General features: G+C 39.0%; 1 protein-coding gene across 1 annotated transcript; it reads right to left on the bottom strand.

The window, feature by feature from the left end:
- Nucleotides 1-361: 361 nt before the first annotated feature.
- On the bottom strand, nucleotides 362-24,650 carry LOC145477615 (uncharacterized). Its single transcript, XM_081455553.1, has 7 exons — nucleotides 24,402-24,650; nucleotides 22,297-22,524; nucleotides 8,432-8,688; nucleotides 6,012-6,190; nucleotides 3,011-3,117; nucleotides 1,884-2,155; nucleotides 362-937 (listed from the first exon to the last, which is right to left on the bottom strand). Exons 1-7 carry the CDS (start codon nucleotides 24,648-24,650, stop codon nucleotides 778-780), a joined length of 1,452 nt encoding a protein of 483 aa, XP_081311679.1. The 3' UTR covers nucleotides 362-777.
- Between the last annotated feature and the right edge of the window lie 1,189 nt (nucleotides 24,651-25,839).

Genomic DNA, 25,839 nt, shown 5'->3' with positions numbered 1-25,839 from the left:
GTCCGAATTTGTGACTATTCGTATGATTACAGACCGAAATGGACTCCACTCAGTCCTGTTATCATTATTTATCACCATCAATAAGTTTACCTCCAACAAGCAGCGTAACGCATCGCTGATCAGTTGTTATCCTGGAAACAACGTGAAACCAAATTGATTAATGAAACTAGCAATTTAACAAATCAACGTAATAAAAATTGAAATTTATCCATTTGTGACTAAATCATCTACTGTTATGTAACATGTACTGCTCGGGTAAAATATGGACAACCTTCTGTACAATTGGAAGCGCCGGCTACATGGAAAATTACTTTGAATTGCAATGCAATAATAGCCGAACATTTCAATGGCGTCAAAAAAAAATAAATGATAGGAACAAACAAGGCCTTGAAGCATATCCCTGGCCTATTAGAAGGGTAATGTTTTGCTAAATTGAAACAATTTCGTATTTCTTAAATATTGAAAATGGGCGCGGCCTTAATCGCGATTTTCTGTTTAACAATGGGATTTTTGCAACAAACGGTCACATGGTATTAAATCCGCCAGACGGTAAGCTACGCTCTGCAACAAGGGTAATGAAATCAAAGAAAGGTCCAGACTGCGTGGTTGACTGGGTGAGATATTTTGGAGGCGACTGCATTCTCTTGCCATCCAGCATCATAACGGTGACTGTTTGCTGAAAAACACCTACTAAGAACACGCCAGTCAAGACCGTGCTTTACAGAATGACCCCAGTTAGAGACACAGAGTCACAGTTACGTGACCATAAGCCCTCCCTTACCCAGAATTCTCCAGTCCTGTGAAACAAAACAGCTTTGAATCTATCTGTGACGTCGTTGGTGTCCACGTGACATTGACGTAATATTCCTGTGGTGCATACTGGGCCACAGACGATTTGATAAATCCGGCGGGACTGCTTGTAGTTACCTCCACGATACTGCAAAACAGGTATATATGGTTAAACGTATCGTAATGGTATCGTAAATGCGCGAACATTTCGTTTTGTATTGGAGTAAATCGTAATAAATAGAGAAATAAATAAATAAACAAAGCTCTTTCACAATTAAATCATTAGGTAATGATAGGGCAAAAATTATTTCACTGGCGGTCACCGACTTCGTTTCAGAGATAAAGCGTGTGGAAAACTACCCTGATTTTGAAAACTTGGCGCGCGTAATTTAGTATGGTCCACAGGGGCTTATAGTAAAAAATATCGAAGGTGAATCAACGGAGGCAAACGATCTTAGTCATATTTTGTAGAAGTGGGTCTGTTGCGTAAATAATTTCAAATGTTGCCAACGTTTTCACAAAACTTAACCCTCCGAGAGGCATTTGAAACCGCCGTACAGATAAACAAAGAGCTGAAAGTAACGGAATTCAATGGTGCATTTTGCAAAAAAAATCAAACTTCTAATCGGTATATTTTCTTCATTTTTTTCGCTAAACGGAGAAAATCGGTTGAGAAAATAATCCATCGACAGAAAAATAGGGGTCACCGAGCGTCCAAGATCGTTAAATTCAGGCAAAAATATAGCAGTGGCCATCTGCCCTATCATTGTTCATTTTATTACTTAGCGCCCGCGCTCATGCATGCCGTGGCGTGTGAATTTGCGTGCGCAGTAAGGATGTGCAGAAACAATTAGCGTGAACGTCCTTAAGTGAGAACACAACGTTCTCGAACTTATTCAGGCTATTTGCAACTGAGGCTTTCAGCCATGCCTGTCGCCTTCTCAGTCCCCTGAGTGCCTGGCAGGACCTCTGGTAGGAATGTCACAATTTTCAAGGTGATAACTTGAAGATCGGGCATGGTTTTGTGGTGTGCTAAAAACCAAAAGAAGCTAGAAAGAATTAGAGCGACAATGCATAGCTCAGTTTAACAACACCTTTTTGATGGTCCACCAACTCGCACGATGATCCGATCAAAGTATGTTCCTCCTGGGGGAATTCCAATGCAAGATCCCTCGGCCCGAGTCTCTTCCGTGAACTCAGGACGCTCGTCACACGCCTCATTTGACTTAAAAACGTACACCAAGAACTGCAACGGAATGCTGCTCAACGCCCGTGTGGCGGTTGGCGTAGCAAAGTCTTCAATCATAACAGGAGCAGCGTAAAAGCCGGTGTCTTCTGTTGCGCTGTATGTGATTTTACACTCGCGCTGTAACAGCGAAAACAGTTGCAAATAGTTAGCACTCTTCTAATCTCTGGCAAGGTTGGCAGACGGGAAGGGGGAGCTCTCTCCTCCGCTGAGGTTTGAACATTTTTTGTAGAAAAATAGAAGTTTTCTTAGGTAGAAAAACAACAAAAAAGGAATAAGAAAACAAAAAATATAGAAGGTTTGTCACGACTGAAAAAGATTAAGAAAATGATGAAAATGATGTGATAAGCTATTCCGGAGGTAGGTGGTCCCGAGTAACAACAACACATACTTTACTACCAAAATAGAAAACTCTTAGTTACAAAAAATGATAATTGAAACAGAAAATTGGATAAATTCACCCAGAATAACTTAAAAGCTAATCGAGCTGAGTGAAATTAAATACAGTTCAACCCACTATTAAACGGTCACCCTCGGGGAAATGGATAGTGGCCGTCTAAAAGGGGTTAGCCGTTTAATGGAGGCAAAAACAATAGAAAAGCCCTCATCGGGACTTTGATTACAGGCCGCCTAATAGGGGTGGCCGTTTAATAGGTGGCCGCTTAATAGGGGTTCTAAGAGACGTTTGTTGGCAGTAAAGCTTATAAGGGGTTAAATGTAGCCTTCCGGTAACACCAAGGAAGGATATGTTGCTTGATAACAACTACAATGTATGGTTATTTGCGTCACAATGCATAGACAGTGTCAGTAAACATCAGGCTTGGATCACCATTAGTTACTTAGTTCTCTTGTTACATATTAGTTAGAGAGTTTTTTAGGCCGCGGGGAAATTCTCGCTCTCCAAACGCCCTATCTTGTACCGCGCCCCTAGATTCGGCTCAGGTGGTCCCCGCACACTACCCTTTTGGGACTTACAAAATACATCCATGCGTTTGGAATTCCACTGGCTCCACAGATATCTCCACACTCTTTATATCCGCTCGCCCAACGGCACCGTACCTCATCGTTGTCGGCGTCAGTCACTATCAAGATATGAAATATATGTTTTGATTATATACCAGGGGCACCCATTGACGGTTTCCTCTCATATCCTTTAAAACGCTGTTTTAGGCCATCCGGAGTGTTTTAAGGTGGCTGAACGCCGTTTTTGATACCCGTGTTTCATTCACCTTTTTCTCTAAAACCCTTGATCTCTCGGTCGCCAAAAATGGCAGTAAGCAAGTTAACAACACAAACGTTGGTTTTTTGATGGTTAAGCTGACGTATGTGCCGTTGCCATGGCAACACGAATAAAAATAAACGGGCCTGTAAAATCGGTTTTGTCTATTTGTAGAAAATCTAGTCATTAGATTTTCTTTATAATTTGCATGCAACTTGTAACGATTCTCACAAGTTAACACCATTTTGCTAATAATTTAACAGAGAGATCTTCAATTATCCCTTTTTGAAGGTTTACTGGAATATCTAGAGTTTCCTTCGTTAAAGTTCAATTATTTTCAATACTCCAGTTACTTATTTCCTAAAGTATTTTCGTGTCAAGTTTCGTGAAATTCTAATGAGTGGTTCTCGAGAAATAGGCGTATTTCCGAGAGTGCAAATTTTCATTCAATCGCAATTTTTTGACTTACTACGCATGCGCTGCATTTAACTGGGTTCTTTCGGTAACAAAGAAAAAGCTGAGAATTGCTGCGTTCTTTCCATCTTTACCTTTCCTAACATATACTTGTGATAAAAGACTAAAGCCATCAATACACTGCGTTCAATTATAGAGAAAAATAGCACAGATAGTGCGGGTGTCGAGTAAATAAAATGATCGCTCTATTGACGGCATGTTTGTTTTCTGCAATCCTTGTGCGCGCGCTGAATTGCATCAGCAAAAGCGCGCGCGAAAACTGTGTTCGGCCACCTTAAAGCCCTGTAGGTTTATTTTAGCGCGGCAAGAAAATTGTTATATGTTTAGGCATTCTAGAGAAACTTGAGTCTCCTCGAATTGATTAGGGCTTTCTTATCAATTTCCCGAAATCCAAAGGTGTTATTCCTTTCCGAAAACCGTACCTACTTACTTATTCCTCTCCGTTTCCTTTAAGGTCATTCCTCACATTTGCATTGCGCATCCTTACTGCGCATAATTTATGGCGTCATTAGCGCGTGCTCGTGCACGCGCATATTGAAAACATGACGGATTTGCCTTGATATTGAGCTCTGTCAGTTGAAAAATGGCTCTAGCTCACAAACGAGCACGGGCACCCCAATTTTTTCCCCTCTCATTGTAATCAACTAATCATAAGCTTTGCGTGAGAAAAGACTGATCTAATTTCTATTGCTGAAAATTGCATAAATAAGAAAAATAGCAGACACACTGTGGTCTTTTCTATTTTGCAGTCGGTAACCACGTCAAGAAATTTGGTTCAAATTTTTAATCAAAGATTTAGCTTTCTGCCTGAATCAAACTTAAAATGTTTATTTGTGTTCGACACAATGCATTGACTGTAGTTTAATGCGTATTCTTTTGAGTCTGGGTTCACAAAGATTTTACAATTACTGGGAATGCGTTCTTATAATAAGCATCAAATAATGCCAAAATGGGGCATTTTCAATGCCTCACTACCCCTTAATGAGCATGGGCACCCCCCTTTTTTATTTCAAAATTGAAGTTATAATATGACAAATATTCGGTGGACAAAGTTTGAACAAAACTCTACTGTAACTTTTATTTCAGAGGAATTACCTCAAGGACGGTGCCTACTTTTGCTATTGCGCACACATTCTGCGCATCACGCAAGGTATGGTTTAAGCGCCAAGCACGCGCTAGTGTTGACAATGACGCAATCAACTACGCTACCAAGTACACGACTAAATTGAAAGCGAAATTTTCCTACTGTGACTAAATCAAGTTTAATGAACCTGTACTTAAACCAGGAACACCAGAATAGTAGCATATCGCTAAGCACCTTCTGTTACCGTCTTCCGGCTGAAAAGCTATCTGTTATCTCTCGAAAATTATACTGAAATCCAACTGTAAACATGTACCTGCAGATGGCGTAGTGCGCGCGCGAAACAAGTGCGAGATACGCAATTGTTTTACTGACAGGAGAAAATGTAACGGGCACCGTAAAAGTTTACAAAAAAGATGAATAACTTTAAAAAACTCGTGGTTACCCCTACATTTTATGTTATGAAATGGAAGTGGCAAGCCTATTCGACACGTGATTAGTTTCTGGTTGTGATCAAAAGGTGTTTGAACTGTATTTCAGCTGAACCCGAGGAAGGCTGTCAGAGACGCTAAAAGTGCTGTTGCAACGATTTTGTTATTAAAAACATATCAAAAATGGTTTTTATGTTACCATTTACCATGCAGTTTTAAGGTCTTTATAAATGTGTTTGCTTTTCTGTATGTAAAGGCGAATTCTAAGAAATTCTGTGAAGAAATATCCTTTTCTTTTTTTTTTCAGAAAAATGCTGATGTCAGCATTTTTGTTGAGATTCAAGGCTAATTATCTCGAAAAAATGCGTGGCTACCCCCAGTTTTCTTTGTGGATTCCAATAGCCCTTGCAAAGATCTACTTTTTCCGCGTGGTCCTAGCCTGGCGCAAAAACCTTTGTATTTAGTAGGCACCGTCCTTAAGATATAAGGCAGCTATCGAAAATCATAGCTGACTTTCGTTGCAGTTCCCATGCAAAACGACAAGTAGGCATTAAATTTCACATATCACGAAAGTTCGAAGAGACAATTGGAGGGGATTCAGTAAACGCCTTCCGAACAGATTATTTACCAAAACGATCAGGGTGTCCCTGGTATAGGGACAAGAGAGCGAAGAAAGACAAACAAACAGAGAGACAGGCAGACAGAGTGAGTTTACACGGCGTTACTCAGGCGCAGCCAAACGGGAAAAACAGAGGCGTCAAAGAATCATACCTGGGATAAGAATGGTGTGGTTGCATCCAAATTTCAAACGTACTATCGGCGTCATTGTCGTTACAGGGGACGTATTAATACGTCCGGTGTCATTTCGTACAGTAAGGTTCACGTACATGCGTACTTGCCATCTAGCTCCTGAGTGATGTACTAAGGAAATCCAATTATAGCCCTTGTAGCTGTAAATTAAGAGTTTTTTATTAGGTCCCACAGAAGAAGCAACATAAGTAAAAGTAACTCTTGAAGGTAACCCAAGAGGTCATTTTTAGCGCAGAGTGCGCTGTGCAGAGGGTTTAAATGGCTGCTGTCCGCCAAACGCTAAACCGCTACTCCGCTAACATACTAACGTGTTGATTTAAAAGTTTATTTTATTACTTCTAGTCTTAAAGCGAAGAAGGGGTAGGATGGGGCAGGTATCGTGGTGGTCTTCGTGAAACGTGTTGTACCTTCGTTACTTCTTTCAGAAAACCTTTTGCTCTCCCTGTGGTACTATTCTTTCTAGAACAAGGCGAGGGAACAAGGCAATTTGCTCTCAACGCATGTACAGATTGGTCTTCGTTAGTGTTGACTTTATAAACCAGGTGAAAGATGCATTACGTGAGGCAAAACAACAACGTTAGATACTTTTCCTTGCGGTTGCATGCGTTCTAGCATCGTTAGCGTGATACACTCCACGTTAAGGGTCGGAGACAATTTTTTTATCCTGTGCCTCTTCCTTCCTCCGTTGATCCTCCGATTTTTAATAAACTTTGATGTGAAACTGGTTGGTTGTTGTGGGAACTTATAGTGCTCGTTTAACACAAGTTATCATTTTATCAGTAAACAGTACTGCCGCGCACGACTCTGCTCTCGGTTTCTTCACCGTGTATTTTTTTTCTCTACGTAAATTGGAACAATTTACTCATTTGAACTAACGACGCAGTCGGCAACTGGTTCAAAGTGAAATTGATTCTTTGAACAGCCTACTCGCAAAATATCAGCAACAGAGTTCTCAACATCAGAGTCGAGTTCTCCGTCGTCTTCACGCTGATCTGCTTCCGTGCTCCGCGGCCATGATGTCGGTCTTTGTTCCCAGTTTACTTGTTGGTGTGAGGGGGGCGGGGGCGGGGAGGGGGGGTACGAACCACTTTTATTTTTCGCTCCTTCCGACCGGCCCAAAATCAATAAATTAAACGTCTTCTGCACGAATCCTACACGACGAAATAGGTGATGGCTTTATTGTCAGATCAGAAGGATATAACTTAATTGTTCTTCCCCTTTCTTTACGTTGATTGTTATAATTTCTATGAGTGGGAAGCATTTCACGTAGGGGCCAAACCACCCCCCAGATGTTTCGTCAGTTCTTGGGTATTTCACATTATTTCGCATTACTTAAAAAGTATTGAGTCTTTCTACACCAAACTTGGCAGATGAGCAGGAGACCTATTGCCAATTATATTTACGTGAAAAATGTCAGTAAATGTCAAAGTTGTGACGTCACAGTGATGACGTCATGTTTTTTGCCACTTTTGAAGTTTTTAATACGCATATGTTTTACAATGTATTCGAAAGAGTATATCAAGGGGAGTTGAAACCTGAAAAAATTTTGTCCATATCACAAAAATTGAATGAAATATGGCATTTACAAAATATGAAAAATAACTCTGCAAAATCTGAGGTTCCCCCCTTGAGAAAAATCCCCAAATTGGAGCCGTAATTTTGTTCCAGCAAATGCAGCTATGTTGCACATGGGATGTGCCAGATGACTAAAGCAAAAATAAAGAAGAAAATCGGAATAAAAAATTATCCCTCTAGTGTTATTGCGTTAAAATTAGTTTTGTTACGTCATAACCTGTGACGTCATCCGTTGTTTTACTGTTGATACCATCCTAACGAAACCGAAAATCAAATTTCTAAAACCATACGATTTTTGACAACATCAAGCTTTCTATTTTTCTAGATTATTAGCCTTCCTAGAATAAAACTGAAAAAAATAAACCAGAGAGACTTACTTAAGAAGGACAGTATGGTTAAGCAAATTCCGGGGGGGACAACAAAAAAATATTTAATTTACCATATCTCAAAAAATAATCATCATAGCAAAAAACGGTTTCCAGCATTTTACTCCTCTAGTCAAGGCCTTTCCAATGACATGATCTTTTTATCAGATTTTACAAAAAATTATAGCACGTTTTGGTGACGTCATCAATTATGACGTCATAATCTGACATTTGTCACAACTTCCAAATTAAATAAACTGGAAAACAAAGAAAGCTCATCTGCCAAACTTGGTTCAAAAATATATAAACCAAGCAAATATAGTCTTCATGAAACATTAGGGGGTTGGTTTGGCCCCTACGTGTTTATGCAATCATCTATGCCATGAAAGTAAAGCTACTTTTTGTTTCAATCATAATTTATAAAGATCGCTATAGACTAACCTGACTTGATAGTAGCGAGGTGATATGCTAGGAATTGGAAAGGTATATTGAAAACTGTTGGTGCCAATTGTCCAGTCTTCACTTACACTAAAATCCGTGCAACTGAATTTCAAACTCCCGACGTTTCCGTCGCAACGGTCCTGGCACTTTAAGTAGTCATCTATGCCAATCAACTGTCCAGAGCTTATAGTGCTTTGGTCACAGGACGTGCTGGAGTCGTACGATCTTCGCCAACCGATTCGGAATGTTATGATCACCTGAAAACGGAAAGAAAAGTTTTCGTAATCTACATCAAGTTGACAAAATCTTCGGAAAATGGTCGGAAATCTCTGGTTGATCTTTCTCTGCATTCTTCATTTAGTGAGACAGTAGAAACTATATACAGTTATCACGCTAACTTTAACATAAGAATTATAAACTAGTGGATATTAAAAGATCGAATGTAATAGAAAACCACACATAAAAATTTAGCAAATAAAGAAGCCTAAGCCGTGTATTACACTGTGATAAAACACTCTGGACATTTGAGAACACGAGGGAAATGTAGAAAACACGAGCCGCAGGCGAGTGTTTTCTACATCTCTCTCGTGTTCTCAAATGTCCGGAGTGTTTTATCACAGTGTAATACAAGGCTTAGGCTTCTTTATTTGCTTTATGGTATAGATTTTACACCACGCTTTTTCTAGGTTTTATACTCTGATAAAACATGGGTTTTGACCAATCAGAGCGCGCACGGGGTCCTATCTATATTGTAAATGCAAATAAAGTAATACTAATACAAATAAATAAATATAATAATAATAATAATAATAATTATAATAGTAATAATAGCAATAAAACATAAATATATAAAAAAACACTAGTGATATCTAAGTAACTGCTTAATTTAAACTTAAAAATTTGTAAAGATTCTGAGATTACAACATCAGCGGGGAGACTAGTCCATTCTCTGACAGTTCTAGGAAAATATGATACTTAAATACAGCGTTATTCGTGTGCTCAACGTGCGATCCACGGGTTCGAGTTTTTGTAGCTGGTGTTAAATGCTTAGATTTGTCGTCACAAATATTGTCCTTTTCCAAAATATCTGTACTATTAGTATACCTTGGGCAATACTGTATTAGGGGTAAGCACATTCGCATAAAGGTTCACGTGTGTACTAAAAACAAACATCAAGTTTCTCGTGCAGTGGTGCTTCACGGTGTACCATTCGAAAACATTGCAAACTAAGCATTAACTTGCCACGGCCAATGTTGGGAATGTGCTAATAACTCTCCGCTCCGCCCCGACTGAAGCACAATCCCTTACCATTTTGAATACCATTTTGACTGAAAAGTTACCCCTTGAGAACATTACATCCCTTTCCTAAAACCTTGAAATGAAGTTAAGTTTTAAACTTCGGCCAAACGATCGCAACATGTCAACACAACATATTACAACATTGTTGGGCGAAACATGTTGCGCGCATTTGGCCACCCTGTTGCGACGTGTTGCGACATGTTGCGTGTTGTTGGCTCATATTTGACCATTTTCAAACTTAGCCAACGACACCCAACATGTCGCAACAGGGTGGCCAGATGCGCGCAACATGTTGCGCTCAACAATGCTGCGATATGTTGCATTGACATGTTGCGATCGTTTGGCCAGGGCTTTACGTTTTACGTTCTTACCTAAGTACATTTTTAACTTATGACTACAAATTTATATCTCTTATTCATTTATCTATTCATTTATTTGTTATTTTATTTGCTTAATATTATTATTTGATTGTCCACAATTAATTATCCAGTACTGTCGAACCTCCAGTAAGTGACCACCCAAAATGTCAAGCCAAGCTGGTCGCTTACGGGAGGTGGTCGCTTACGAGAGCTGAGACCATATTAGGTGAGAATTTTGCCTCATTAGCATATGTTACCGCAGAGACTTACCTAATGTTTTAAATGTTTTATTGATAAACAATACTGTGCTTGCCATTGAGAAATATCAGTCTCTTGTACTGCCGAGTATTGCGCTATTGTTACAACACCTTATTATCCAATTTTGGCTCTATTATTTGTCAAGTCGTCGCTTACGGGAGGTTGAAAACAAAAGAAATTTTCAAACTTTTGGCTCTAAAAATGGTCGCGGTCGCTTACAAGAGGTTTCAAATATAGTGATTTGACTGGGAAACGTTTGGTATTTTGGAAAACTGGTCGCTGAGGAGAGGTGGTCGCTTACGAGAGGTGGTCGCAACCGGAGGTTCGACTGTATGCTTAATGAATTAATGATACAGCCATATTAACGGTACGTCTTTTCGAAATATTTTAATGAAAGGACCTTTAAAATAACTAACCTACCCTTCCATATATCTCAACTTTTGAAATCCGTACCCTTTTATATACCTGAAGCTTGAAAAAAGAACCCCTTCCGGGCGGAGTCTCCCCTTATAGGCCATTATAGGGAGTAATCCCCGTCGGGGCTTCAGAGAGTACTGGGGTTTATTACAGTAGGATTACTTTTTCAAACCCGTCCAAGCGAATTGAGCAATAGTGTTGTTGACGTTTGAGGTTTTTATTCCAACATTAATAAATCAGATGCGGAGAATTTTTGTCGGGTGGCCTTGGTTGTGGAAGATGTACATGTAATGTACAAAGCCTATGCACATAATTACACAGAGATAGGACAAAATGTAGAGCTTAAAATAAATAAATAAATAAATAAATAAAACACTTAAATAGCTGACACAAAAACTGTATGTAAATGTAAGGACTCGAAAATGACTGCACACTGCATCGTTTACGACTGGCAAGAAACTCAATCGAAATCATAGATTTCGCTGCGTGCCATTCTCATGCAGCTGAAAAGGACATATATAGTTCGAAAAGAGCGTACCCGGAAACGCGTACATATCCTTGAAGCTGTTTAGAGGTTTCTTAGAAAGACATCTGAGCGTGACACCAGAGCTCTGGCGTGACACGATGTATATCAAATATCATTAAATGTTTTTCAACCATTAAGCGTCATTTTATTTCGAGTCCAGAAACGTTCTAAGGTGTAAATGTCCGCCAATTATATCGCAAAACTGCAGACCTTCCATGCCGAAAACGTTTGGGTCCTTGTTCGCAACAATTACAAGTCAAAAAAATGTTTCTCACGCAGTATTTTAATACGATATTTTAATGATTAAGATTCTTAAAAGATCTTACTATTTCTCGGAATAACTGAAAAAAATTCACTAAGTGCTATCAGCTGTTCTCTGAAACATGTCGAGACTTTGAAATAGTGGTCCCCTTTAAAAAGTTTTCGGCAGAATTTTTGGGGTGTTTCCCTGCTCCCACGTGTGTTGTTCAAGTCAAGAAAAACGCATGAAAAGTCTTCACAACAGGGAGTGTAAGGTTATTCTCTCTATGTAGGTTTTATTGTTTCTCCGGGTATATTGAATCTCGCTAAGATCAAACATTTGTCAGAACTATATTGTTAAAATTTGAGGTTTACATTCCAGTATTAATAAATAAGGGTCTGGAAGGGTATTTTCGGGATCGATGCGGGATTTCACCTAAATACGGCGCGGGAATCGGGGAAACGCTAACTATCTTTGTCGGAAGGCCTTGGTTGTGGAAGCCGCACTGCAAAACATCCAATGTACAAAGCATATGCCCATAATTACATTGAGATAGAACAAAATGCGGAGCTTAAAACTCTACCACTAAATTAAATCTCAACGATCTAATTTCCCAGAAAAAGGTTGAAACGGTTCACGAACAGTGACTAATGGTCTCTTCGCACGAGATGAACTACGGTACGATTTTTCCCTCCCTTCTTCCCTTGCCACAGAAAAACGCAAAAAAAGAAAAGAATGGCTGACTAGAGAATGGATCCATAATGCTGTTATAACAACAAGCTGAGATCATGATTTTATTGTATGATTTCGTATGAACAGATTTAAGATGGCCGAATTCTTGGAAATTTACATGCGCCACGATGCGCATTATACCGCGAGACTTACTCCGAAACAAGTTTGTTTCATTACTGCATACCCAGTCTCTGATCTTTGCCCCTCACCACTTTATTAATTGGGCTCGTGATTTAAAGCTTGTCAGTTGTTTCACGGTGCACCGTTCGGTAACATTGCAAGCCAGTAAGTAAGCACTGAGGCCGCTCCCGAGGACGTTCTCCGGGGCCTCTCAAGGTAGACGCTTTCATTAGGCCTATATACAAATAACTGGATATCTTTTGAGATGTTTAAAAACCTCGTAGATACTTTAAAAAAATGCGGCATTTAAGAAAAATTAACGATTACTTGCTTATGCTTCAGGCTAATGTTTTTCCATTTTTTTTTTCGCGCTCGTCAACTAGCATCGCTCGACGAAGCCAAGGTGTTCTGCAGGGTTGCTTCGCGATGCCAACAGAGGGATAACCTAGATCTCCAAACTGGTAAGTACGTTTTTTTTTGTTTGTTTCAACCGAAATAAACGCGATTAAATAAACAACCATAATTCACGGAGAAAACTCTGAACAGATTGTTGTTTGATTCAGACATGGCTGGTTAGAAACGCTGGCATTTTCTAAATACACTTACCGTCGTGTTTGCAGGGTCGCTGGGGTTCACTGACTGGCTCGTATGTAAATGTACCGCCGCGAAAATGACTACACACTGCATCGTTTACGAGCACAAGAAACACAATCAAAATCATAGATTTCGCAGCGAGTGTCAATCTCTTGCAGCTTCCAAAAACGCGTACATTTAATCCCCGGGACATATCCTTGAATTTGTTTAGAGGTTTCCTAGAAAGACATCTGAGCGTGACACGATTATATCAAATATCAATGGGTTTCAATGGCACCTCAGGTCGTCATTTCAAGTCCAGAAACGTTGCACTGAAGGTGTAAATTTCCGACATTTATATTGCCAAACTGCGGACCTTCTATGCCGAAAATTTTGGGATCCATAATCGCAACAATTATATAAGTCAATGAAGTCTTTCTCCGCCGTATTTTAATACAATATTTTAATGATTAAAATTATTGATAGATTTTACTATTTCTCGACTTTCTCGGAAGAACTGAAAAAATTCACTCAGGGCTCTCAGCTGTTCTCTGAAGCTGTCGAAATTTTGAAATATGTTATCCCCTTGGAAATATTTTTGTCTGGATTCTTAGGGTGTTTGCTTGCTCTCGTGTGTTGTTCGAGTCAAGAAAATCGCATGAAAAATCTTCACAGCAAGATGCATAGAGTTATTCTCTATGTAGATTTTATTATTTCTCGGAATAACAGAAGCATATTCACTCGGGGCTGTCAGCGGCTCTCTAAAACGTTTCGAAACTCTAAAATAAGAACTGACCTCTTTGAAACGTTTTTGGCAGGATTCTAGGTGCTTGCTTGCTTGCTTGCTTGCTTGCTTGCTTGCTTGCTTGCTTGCTTGCTCCGCCGCTTTTTCGAGTCAAGACGATCGCATGAAAAGTTTGACAACAAGAGGTGTAAAAGTTCTTCTTTATATATCCCCGGAATATATGGTTTTTACAACTGATTTCTCGGAAGAAAAGGTTCAAGTAGATTCACTCAGGCTTCTTAGCTGTTGTCTGAAACATGTCGTGACTTTGATAGGAGTTTATAAAGCCTCTTCGATAGTTTTTCTCATATATGACTGGAATGCTTGACCACTATGGTCAGTTGAGGCTGTACAAGCAATCTTAGCCGCCGTGTGCTCCATAATTAATACTTAAGAGAAAGTGTCTAGTGAGACAAATTACATTCTGCAGCTTCTGCATATAATGTGCATAAATATATAGCAGAAGCTATATGTAACACTAGACACATTATAACACTACACATTATAACACTAGACACAACATTAAAACTTGTTTTTCAGTAATTAATTACAGTCAAAGTGATAGATATAAAAGCTAGTATATAGAAAAATAAATCAAAGAATAAATACCAATTTCTAAAACTCTTGAAATCTCGCCAAAGCACAAATCTTAAAAGCAGCCTTTAAATCTGCTAAATATTAACTATTTCCTCCAATATTGCAAGAATCGTAGCAATTACATGGAAACCAGCCTAAAAGAAGGACCAGAAGCAAGGTCGGTCCAAAAAAACTGTCTACTGAACTTCTATCGTGCGTCAATTTTTCTGAAAACAACCTTTGTTGGATAGTTCAGATAAGTTTTTTATCCCAGCACTGTCACATCTCAGATGTTGTTTAACTTTCACGCTTTTCACTTAGCATTTTTCTACTTATTATAAATTCTACTTCCAACGCTTTGTAAATCCATTAACTGAAGATGACAGGAGAATCTGTCGAAAAATGTCTTTGAAACTTAAAAGTTTTGTCGTTTTCTTTAAATTCATGACAGATATCATAATTAGCCTTGCTAATTCATGCCTTGTTGCCTCGCTTAAAATGCTTATCATTAATTTCTTTCACTGTATTCTACAAAAATGCTCATTTTAATTTTAGTGATCATTAAAACATACTAGAATAAAACGCAAATAAATCACAGCTTCTCTGCATATCGCACTGCTGTGTTATAAAATCTTGCAGTGGTCCTTTGCCCAGTACAATATTTTGGTTCAGTGATCAATCATTTGCAATTGAAATACAAACAGGAATCTGACGACAATCGATTCTGAAACACCAATTACGTCAAGTAAACTTGCCAATTAAAAGATTCATCAGTCTACTGATCAAAAGTTTGAGGGAATGTGGGAAAACTCCTCATGCAGTCTTCAAAGGTTGTTCAACCATATCGTGCTTATAGTTGAACAATGCAATCGAACTAGAAACTGAGTCACTCAATCAAACATGTCGTGCCGATTTCTTTAAACATAACCTGCAGAGAAAGCATGTTTTATTGGCGCGGAACACGCTCGTGTATCGCGCTCTGCTTCTTGGCCCACTTCAAAATAGAGCTGTTGCAGTGATCAGAACGAGCGAGCCGAGGAGATTGTTAATTACGAAAATCAACCCAATAACGCAGAAAAGGATTCATGCTACAAGCTGGTTGGTGAAAATGATTAAGATGTAGCCTGAAAACAAGCTAGGAATGGCAGACTACAGAAAACAAACAAATAGAATGCATCTTTAATAATGCTACTATCACAAAAGGATCATTTCACAACAGTACGATTTCGTACAAACAGATTTAAGATGGCGGACTTCTCGGAAATGAAGACTGATCCTACGTCGAAACAAGTTTGTTTTCTTGTGTGCCAGTCTCTGATCTTTGCAAAAAGAAACTATAAACACTTATAAATATAATCAAGGGACATTCTACGCCATCTAATATGTTTGGATTCATTGAGCTCAAAATGTTTCTATGTCTAATTAGTCAACCCTGTGAGGATAGTTATCTTCACAAGGTTGACAAACAAACGAAGACTTCGCAGTATCAGCTAAATTGTTGCTATCTGGGCTCATTTTCATTATCCAAATCAAGAAGAATGAATAAAAAGCCATCTGACGTGGAACTGTTTAACCCAAAAGCCACTGAACAGCACTTCACTTGCTTCATGAACGATTCATGGACGCTAACATTTTCCAAAGACACTTACCGTCGTGTTTGTAGGGTCGCTTGGATTGACTGGCTTGTAGGTAAACGTACCTAGGCTTTGGTAGATTGTGCTCGAAAAAAAAGCTTATTATGCTTTTAGCAGTGCTCATATTTTTTAGAAATTATGCCAAAATTATGCTACTTTCTGAAAATTATGCTCTCTGTCACCGAAGTTATGCTACTTGGATTTTAAGGAAAATAAAGATCGCCAGTAGCTTAACTCTATCAATTTTGACTTTAATGAACATTCAGACAGTCCACCTTCCAGTCTTACAGTCTTCAGCATGGCAAATACGCATGTGCGCACCTCGAAAAGCCAAATGATATCCAAATCAACCATTTCTGGGTTCTGAATCCGGGTCAGAAAGTTACTTGTATATACTTGTTTTAGACGCCATCCAGGCAAAGCCCTCAGTTTAGTATAAAGACAACTATGCATGTTGTTAATCTCTCTGTTATCGGTTATTGTACTGAAGCATTACACAAGCCTGTAAATAGTCCACGAGAGCATGCTCTTGTGAATCATTGAACGATGAGTTAAGAATAGAGAATACTCGTTCAGCGGCTGCAGAGTCTAGAGATTGAAGCTCTCGGTACGGCACTGGGAGTGCTGGAAGTGCTGGGAGTGGAATCAGTGGATGTACTCGAGGACGACGCCATCTTTGATCTAAGGCCTGAGGGGCCGAGCCGCCGAGCCATAAGCGTGGTGGCCTGAGGAGGGTCTCAGCCTCTCAGATATGTACGGGGTGACCTAGCTAGAGTCTTCCAGACCTCGATATTTTCCAATAACAATACAGAAGTAAAGTACAAACTGAATTATTCTAGAACTATGATGGGGTTTTTTTTGTTTTCAAGGCATAAAAGCTCGGATTATGCTAGCAGTGCTAAACTGAAATAAAAGCTTTAAATTATGCTCGTTTTTCTAAATTATGCTAAAAATTATGCTAGCACAATCTACCAAAGCCTAAACGTACCTCCTCGAAAATGAGTGCACACTGCATCGTGTACGAGCATAAGAAACACAATCGAAATTAAGCTTTTCCCAGAAAGTTCCATTCTCACGCAGCTGGAAAGGACATAATTCCAAACACGCACATACCCTTTGAAGTTGTTTTGAGTAAACATTTTATAAAGGGAGGGAGTGGCGAATTCCTAGAAAGAAATTTGCATCAGCTTGCCACTGGGGCCGCTCCAGGGGACGCTCTCCGGGGCCTCTCACGGTAGATTCCATTAGGCCTATATACAAATGTCCGGATATCTTTTGAGATATTTAGAAACCTCTTGGATTGGATTTTTGTTTATGCTTCAGGCTAGTGTTTTTCTAATTTTTTTCGCGCTCCCTAGGTGTGCTGTTTGACCATGTACACGGCTCAGGATAGCCTGACTTATAACTCATTGTTCCAGTGTTTATGACAAAATTATGTCTGTTAACTGCTCTGCAACGTACAAAGCTAGATCTATTTCCAGTATTGCGACTCCCCCCTCCCCCCCCTTCCACCCAGCCTTATTGTTCCAAGTTATTATAACAGACCACAATATTTCCTCCTCCCCTTTTGAGAATTCCTTGGTCGTGCCACTGCAAATAACTATTCCCCTTAATTGTTTGCATCAGTGACCAGTGTTTTCCTTAAATATGCATATTGTAAACATTCAGATTTAGGCTGTGTGTTAGCCAAATTATTTTAATTTGGAACAATGAAACTTCGACTTCGACTGAAGGAACGCTGATTTCAATGACTGAGAAGGGGAAGATAGCAATTGACAACGGTCGGACAGTGGGAGCGGTCTTTATTGACTTCCAAAAAGCTTTTGACACTGTTCCCCACGACATATTATCTTATAAGTTACATGCTATTGGTATATCAGGATCACTCCATGAATGGCTTATGAGCTATCTATCTAACAGACGCCAGTTTACTGAAGTAAATAACTGCAGGTCTGCCACTGACTTTGTGCACTATGGGGTTCCTCAAGGCTCGCTTCTCGGCCCTAGGTTGTACACCATATACGTTAATGATCTCCCTGACCACACTGATTCAGGAGATCTTTACATGTATGTAGACGATACCACAGTGTACTGTATTGGCCCAAATGTCGACCAAGTTATATCATCTCTAAATGAAACAATGAAGCAAGTCCTCATGTGGAGTGTCAAGAATCGACTAACCATCCATCCAATCAAAACTGAGGCAATGATTTTAAAGAAATCCACCTTTATTGGTCCTCTCCCTCCCCTTTACTTTGGGACAGGCTTAATTAACCTGGTTGACTCTACCACTTGCCTAGGAGTTAAAATCGACAATAGAATTTCATGGTCTGTGCACATTGACTCTGTGAAGAAGCACTTCACACAAAAAGTTGGAGCACTAAAGAGAATGAGAATTCTTCCTAAACAGTCACCTGAGGAATTATACTTCAAATCTATTATTCCTAGCATAACATATAGTATTTCAGTATGGAGAAATTGCTCCCCCTCTGCAATGAATTCTCTGAACTTAATCCACGCAAGAGCTTCTCGTATTATAAACAACCTTCAACCGTCGCTGGCTGATGACATCTGTCTCATTAAATCGAACTGGCTCCCTTTCTCTTACTTTTATAAAAAGTCCGTTCTTATGTTAATGCACAAAGTGTACTTTGAAACTTCAAACCAATCTGTTCGTGAACGTTTCTCTAAAAATGCAACTTCTAGGTCATCTCGCTTTCCCAATCAATTTAATATCATTAGGTTTAAATCTGATACTGGAAGAAACACTTTACAGTACAGAGGCCCTGTGATCTGGAATTTTTTAAATAGACTAGTTAAAGTACCTGAACATTTTTATTCTTATAAGCAGATATTAAAGAAACACGTCAAGGACATTGCTGGGTTTTATTTCAGCAAGGAAGCGACTTTGATCACTGCAAAAAAAGATGATTTTATATATTTTTGATCTGTCTAATTTCTGGCAATATTGTCTTAATTAGGTTCTCGTGAATCAAATATGTATATATGATTATTAATTTTCCCCTGTACATAGTTCTCATTCTTTTGTTAATATCTTTCGTGTTTGTAAAATTTTATATTTTGTGTATATTAGGTCCACATCAGGCCTTCGGCTGCCAAATCCCCTCTACAACCTACTTATCAAATAAAGTTTACTTACTTACTTACATACTTACTTACTAAAAGCTATAAAGAAATGTTGAGCTGAATTTCCGCTTTTTGAATTTTTTTTGTGTTCAGTAGTTGAGCCGCTGTTCATATTTTAGTAAAATTACTCAAAATGGTGGCTAGAGGCTGTGTGGGACGAACATAAACGCAAAGCGCATGAAAAATGCATTGCACGTTTACTAGCAACTTAGAACTTTAAATAGTGCTCATTTGGAAAAGCATTTTTTGGCATGGTCCAGTGTTTTGTCCATTACCACAACTGAGGGATTGCCATGATCTCCAAACTGATTTTACAGAAAGTTGATTTTGTTTTCAACCAAAATAAAGAAGATAAAATAAACAGCCATCATGCACGCAAAAACCTCTGACCAGAATGTTGTTGGCACGCATGGCTTATAAACGATGGCATTAAAACTTACCGTCGTGTTTGGAGGGTCGCTTGGATTGTCGACTGACTTGTATGTAAACGTACCTCCTCGAAAATGACTGCGCACTGCATGGTGTACCACTGAGAAACACAATCGAAATCATAGATTTCGCAGCAAGTTCTGTTCTCCTGCAGCTTCCAAAAACGCATACATATCCCCCGGCGGAACATATCCTTAAAGTTGTTTAGAAGTTACCCTAGAAAGACGTCTGAACGAGACACGTTATTTATCAAATATCATTAAATGTTTTGCAATAGCAACCATCAGGCGTCATTTCATCTCAAGTCCAGAAACGTTGTAAGGTGTAAATGTCCACGATTTATATTGCCAAACTGCAGACCTTCTATGTCGAAAATGTTTGGATCCTTAATCGCTACAATTATGGGTCAAGAGAATCTTGTCTCTGCAGTATTTTAATACGATATTTTAATGATTAAAATTCTTATTAGATTTTACTATTTCTTGGAAGAACTGAAGAAAATTCACTTATGGCTGTCAGCTGTTCTCTGAAACATGTCGAGACTGTGAAGTAAGTGATCCCCTTAGAAATGTTTTTGTCAGGATTCTTGGGGTGTTTGCTTCCTCTCATGTGTTGTTCGAGTCAAGAAAATCGCATGTAAAATCTAGGAGGTGTAAAGTTATTCTCTCTATGTAGGTTTTACTATTTTCTCGGAACTTGCTGAAGCAAATACACTCGGACTGTCAGTTGCTCTAGCTCCGTGAAACATCACGAGCGACACATGATAGAAGTTCAGTAGATAGCTCCTTTGGACAACTTGCTTCTTGTCCTTCTGTTAGGCTGGTTTCCATGCAATCGCTGCGACTACCCTGTACTTTTTATGTATATATAAAATCACACCTATTATGGAAATAATATTTAGCAGATGTTAAGGCTGCTTGTGAGAGATTTTCAGATGTTAAGATTTTGGTATTTATTCTTTTATCTGTTTATGTACTTAGCTTTTACCTCTATCACTTTGACTGGATACTGAAAAACAATTTCTCACGAAATGACTAATAAAATTACTACTGCTGTCTATTTACCTCTTTATAAACTGCAGAATGTAATTTGTCTACAGGACACTTTCTCTTAAGTATTAATTATGGTGCACACGGCTAAGATTGCTTATGCAGCCACAACCAGCCATAGGCGGTTCGAGCATTCAAATCATATGTGAGAAAAACTTTCGAAGGAGCTTTACATTATCCTATCAAAGTCACGACATGTTTCAGACAACAGCTGAAAACCCTGAGTGAATCTACTTGAACCTTTTCTTCCGAGAAATCATTTGTATAATCTATGTATCCCAGGGATATATAAAGAAAAGCTTTTACACCTCTTGTTGTCAAAATCTTTTATGCGTTTCTCTTGACTCTAACAACACAGAGCAAGCTAAGCAAGCGACCGGAGAATCCTGATAAAAATGTTTCCATGGGGTTTACTTATTCTCGAGTAATGTTGGGCCTGTTTTAATACTAAAAACAAACATTTTTAAAAAACAAAAACCAACAACCTTTGTTGGATTGTTCAGATAACTATGTTTCTAATTCCAGCACTCCAACATCTCAGATGTTGTTTAACTAACAAATATCATGATTAGCTTTGCTAATTCAGGCCTCGTTGAAAATGCTTATCATTAATTTCTCTCGCTGTATTCTAAAAACTGCTCAGTTTGATTTTAGTGATCATTAAAACATAGAGGGATAAAACGCAAATAAATCACAGCTTCTCTGCATATCGCACTGCTGTGTTATAAAATCTTGCGGTGGTCCTTTGCCCGGTGCAATATTTTGGTTCAGTGATCAGTCATTTGCAATAGAAGTGCAACACCAATAACGTCAAGTAAACTTGCCGATTGAAAGATTCATCGGTCTGCTGATCAAAAGTTTGAGGGAATGTGGGCCGAACTCCTCATGCAGTCTTCAAAGGTAGTTCAATCATATCGTGCTCACAGTTGAACAATGCAATCGAACTTGAAACTGAGTCAATGAAGTAAGCCTTAAAAATAATTAATGTCTTAACAATTTCTTTCCTAAAAACACAACCTTTTGAGAACGCGTGTTTTATTGGCGCGGAGCTCGCTCGCGTATCGCGCTCTGCGCTTTGCCCGCTTCAAAATAGAGCTGTCACAGTGATCAGAACAAGCGAGCCGAGGAGATTGTTAATTACGAGAATGGATTCATGCTACAAGCTGGTTGGTGAAAATGATTAAGATGTAGCCTGAAAACAAGCTAGAAATGGCAGACTGCAGAAAACAAACAAATAGAATGCATCTTTAATAATGTTGCTATCACAACAGGTTCATTTCACAACAGCACGATTTCGTACAAACAGATTTAAGATGGCGGAATTCTCGGAAATGAAGACTGATCTTATGTCGAAACAAGTTTGTTTTCTTGTTTGCCAGCCTCTGATCTTTGCAAAAAGGCAAAAAGAAACTAACAACACGATTAAATATAATCAAGGGACATTCTATGTCATCTAATGGTTCGGGTTCATTGAGCGCAAAATATTTCTGTGAGGAAGGTGTTCTTCACAAGGTTGACAAACAAACGAAGACTTCGCAGTATCAGCTGAATTGTCGCTATCGCTAACTGATTTTGGGCTCATTTTCATTATCCAAATCAAGAAGAATGAATAAACAGCCGTCTGAGGTGGAATTGTTTAACCCAAAAGCCACTGAACAGCACTTCACTTGATTCGTGAATGATTCAAGAACGCTATCATTTTCCAAAGAAATTAAACTTACCGTCGTGTTTGCAGGGTCGCTTGGATTGACTGGCTTGTAGGTAAACGTACCTCCTCGAAAATGAGTGCACACTGCATCGTGTACGAGCATAAGAAACACAATCAAAATTAAGCTTTTCCCAGAAAGTTCCATTCTCACGCAGCTGGAAAGGACATAATTCCAAACACGCACATACCCTTTGAAGTTGTTTTGAGTAAACATTTTATAAAGGGAGGGAGTGGCGAATTCCTAGAAAGAAATTTGATCAGAGCGTGACTCGATATACCTTAATTAAACTGCTGCATATTTACAGACCCAACCAGCTGTAAACAAAATATTACTTCTGATTATAAGCCCCTCACATGTTCCTGCCCCTCGGGTATAAGCCCTCCTCTGAAATCGATTCACATTATGATGTTTTAAAGCTTAATTAAAAACCAGTGCATGAAAATCGTATTCCAATCCACACTGCTGTAGCTCGTTTCGAAACAGCTCGTTTTATTCCGCTCATAAGTCTCCCAGGATATAAGTCCTTCCGTTTATAAGCCCATCCAAAACCCCTTTCGAAGGCCCAGGGGCCCGTAGTCCAGTTTTGGCCCTCTCTCTGTCACGCAACGCTACTAGAAAGAGGGCCAGAACTGGATTAAGGGGCTCGTTTCTCGAAGGTCCAGAAAGGTTTCCGCACCCGGAAAGCCGTAGCAAATCTCAAATCTTAGAGCTGTTTTATTCACATATTCTTAATACAAAGAGAGGTTCTCTTTAGACAATAAGTTTCAGGCGTATACACCTCTCTGTTTTTAGATACCGATGAACTAAAAATGGCTTTGCGGGCAGGAAAAGTTTCCGAGACTTTCGGCAAACGGGCCTCAGGGCTCATAAGCTGCAGTATACGCAAGAGGTAGAGGAGTGCAAGCTCGTCCTTCACGCTGCGACCACGCGAAGTTCTACTCTAAGCGTTCTTGTCGAGTTCCGAAAATTTTTTAAGTTTTAACAGCTGCATGCTTGCTGAATTGGCGCTTGTTCTGTTCGGAGACAGGCAATCGCAACACGAGGATCCAGGAAGACTCCCTAAGGACTGTCAGATGTTCTCTGAAACATGTGCACTGTAGTGACGGCGAATGCACTAGCATAAAAACTACTTTAAAACTGATCAGTTTAGTAAGTGTCGCGAAAAATTTTAAAACTAAATTTTCTGCATACTTTCCGTCGTCTTCGTCAGAATAAGCATGAAACAGTGTCGCTGTTTCACATACTTGTGTTTTCCACATAGTTTTTACTTGTAAATTATACTGATATATCTATATGTATTTTAAATTTTTAGTTAGCATATGATGAATGTAGAACAACTCTGTAGAAAAGTCATCATAAGCAACTGCACAGCTGATGTGGACCTATTACTACTAAGTCTAAATAAGAGAAACAGAAATTTACAATACAATTGTCATAAAGCTAAAATAATATACAATAACGATAAAAAGAGTAATCAAATAATTCAAAAAATACCTAGATTCAGGGTTCTTATAATAATTTACAGAGCATTCCTTTTAGAAACTGATGTCCCTGACATAGGTCTTGATGGATTTTATCTTTCATTTGAAAGAAAGAGGGTTTTCAAGCTGTTTGACCGTGTCAGGTAAAGAGTTCCAGGCAATTGCAGGTCTGTGTTTAAATGAACGACGACCCTGTTCGGTTCTTGGCCTAGATACAACAACATTTAACGATTTCCTAAGACTATAAGAAGAAGCGTTCTTAACAACTAGGCTATTAACATCATCTAAATCTATATTATAAAAAGCTCCATGCGTCATATTTAGAATACGAGAACAATAACAATATTTCAATGGCATCCAATTTTCATTTATAAGTACTGTTTCGTCTTCCATGTCTCTTGGTAGTTTGTGGATAAGTCTTGCTGCTCTGAGGTGGATTAGTTCTAGATCTTTCATCAGATAATCTGAGCAAGAGCCCTACACAGCCATACCATATAATACTCTTGGGATTACTGTTTTGTAATAAATTGTTTCTAGTGTGGCTTTTGGTAAAAAGCTCATGCGTCTTAACATTTTAACTTTAGAGCTGTATGAGGTAGAGACAGATTTTACATGATTGGCCCAGGAGAGTCTTACATCAATGGCTATACCAAGACATACAGGGAAAGATCTGTCTTCAATGGTTTTGTCTCCCCAGACTAAATCCTTCAGAGGGCCAATAAAGGGTTTTGTATCCAGGAGTAATGTATCACATTTCCCTTCATGAATAATTAATCTATTCTTTTGGCACCAGGTTTGTAGCTGATCTAATATCACCTGGAGGGCTATAGCAACCTCATCAGTAGTATTACCAGTGGTATAAATGGTAGTGTCGTCAGCATACATGTAAACTTCGCCACTTCTAATGCTGTCTGAAAGATCATTTACATAAGTAATAAAGAGCCTAGGTCCCAACAGGGAACCCTAAGGGACCCCAAATTTTACAGGTTTAGATTCCGAAAATGCATCATTTCTTTGTGTCAATTGGCTTCTATTTGCTAAATAATCCATCAGCCATATCCACATATCTTCTGACACTCCCAGTGCTTTAAGTTTCTCACCCAGAATGACATGATCTACACAATCAAAGGCTTTCCTAAAGTCAATGAACAAAACGCCTACTTTAAGCCTATCGTCCAAGGCTTCTTTCCACACTTCAGTAAGGTGCAACAAAAGGCTTTCTGTAGAATGACCCTTCCTAAATCCCCAGTGTCTATCAGATAGGAGATTGTGAGAGGTGGAATGATTATCAAAAGATCTACAAACCACCCTTTCCAAAATTTTGCTAGGAACACTTAGGAGTGATATAGGTCTATAGTTGTTTACATCTAGCCTGTTGCCCTTTTTGAAAACTGCAGTTACCTGGGATTTCTTCCAACTAATAGGGAATTGGCAATCTGCTCTGCTTTTCATACAAATTTCAAAGAGCCCTTGTACAACAGAGGACTCACATAACTTAAGGTCTCTGGGGGAAATGTGATCCAAACCCATTGCTTTATTTGGGTTGATGGATTTCTGTACAATCTCCTGAACTATGTTCCACTCCACTGAAAAACTACACATAGTAGGGCAGACTTTATAAATAAAGTTGGTGGTATCAGGGGTGAGTGGGCCTAAATCCCTGGTTAGATCTAAGGCTATATTTACAAAGAAATTATTAAAATAATCAGCCTTCTGTTCGCTTCCAGTAATGATGTTTCCATTTCTATCTTGTATCGGCCCACATTTTTTGATCTTGCTTTTCTTCAGAATGCGGTTTGCAACCTTCCAAAAATCCCCTGGTGAGTTGGCATTTTCAAAAAGGTTAAGCCAATATGCTGCCTCTGCCTTTCTTAGCATTGCCTTAACTTTGTTCCGTTGCTGTTTGTAGCGGCACCCTAATTCATTATTTCCAGGATTGACATGAGCTTCTCTTAGGTATTTATATCGCCGATTCATAGCCTTCGTAATTTCTGAATTCATTCAAGGAAGGGATCTATCTCTGATCCTCACAATTCTTTTCTTAATGTGGTTGTCAAGAATGCTCTTGAACATA

The sequence above is a fragment of the Orbicella franksi genome, unplaced genomic scaffold (genome assembly GCF_964199315.1).
Source record: "Orbicella franksi unplaced genomic scaffold, jaOrbFran1.1 SCAFFOLD_253, whole genome shotgun sequence".
NCBI classification, from domain to species: domain Eukaryota; kingdom Metazoa; phylum Cnidaria; class Anthozoa; order Scleractinia; family Merulinidae; genus Orbicella; species Orbicella franksi.
The sequence above is the reverse complement of the archived record's forward strand: the minus strand, read 5'-3'. Positions and strand labels throughout refer to the sequence as shown.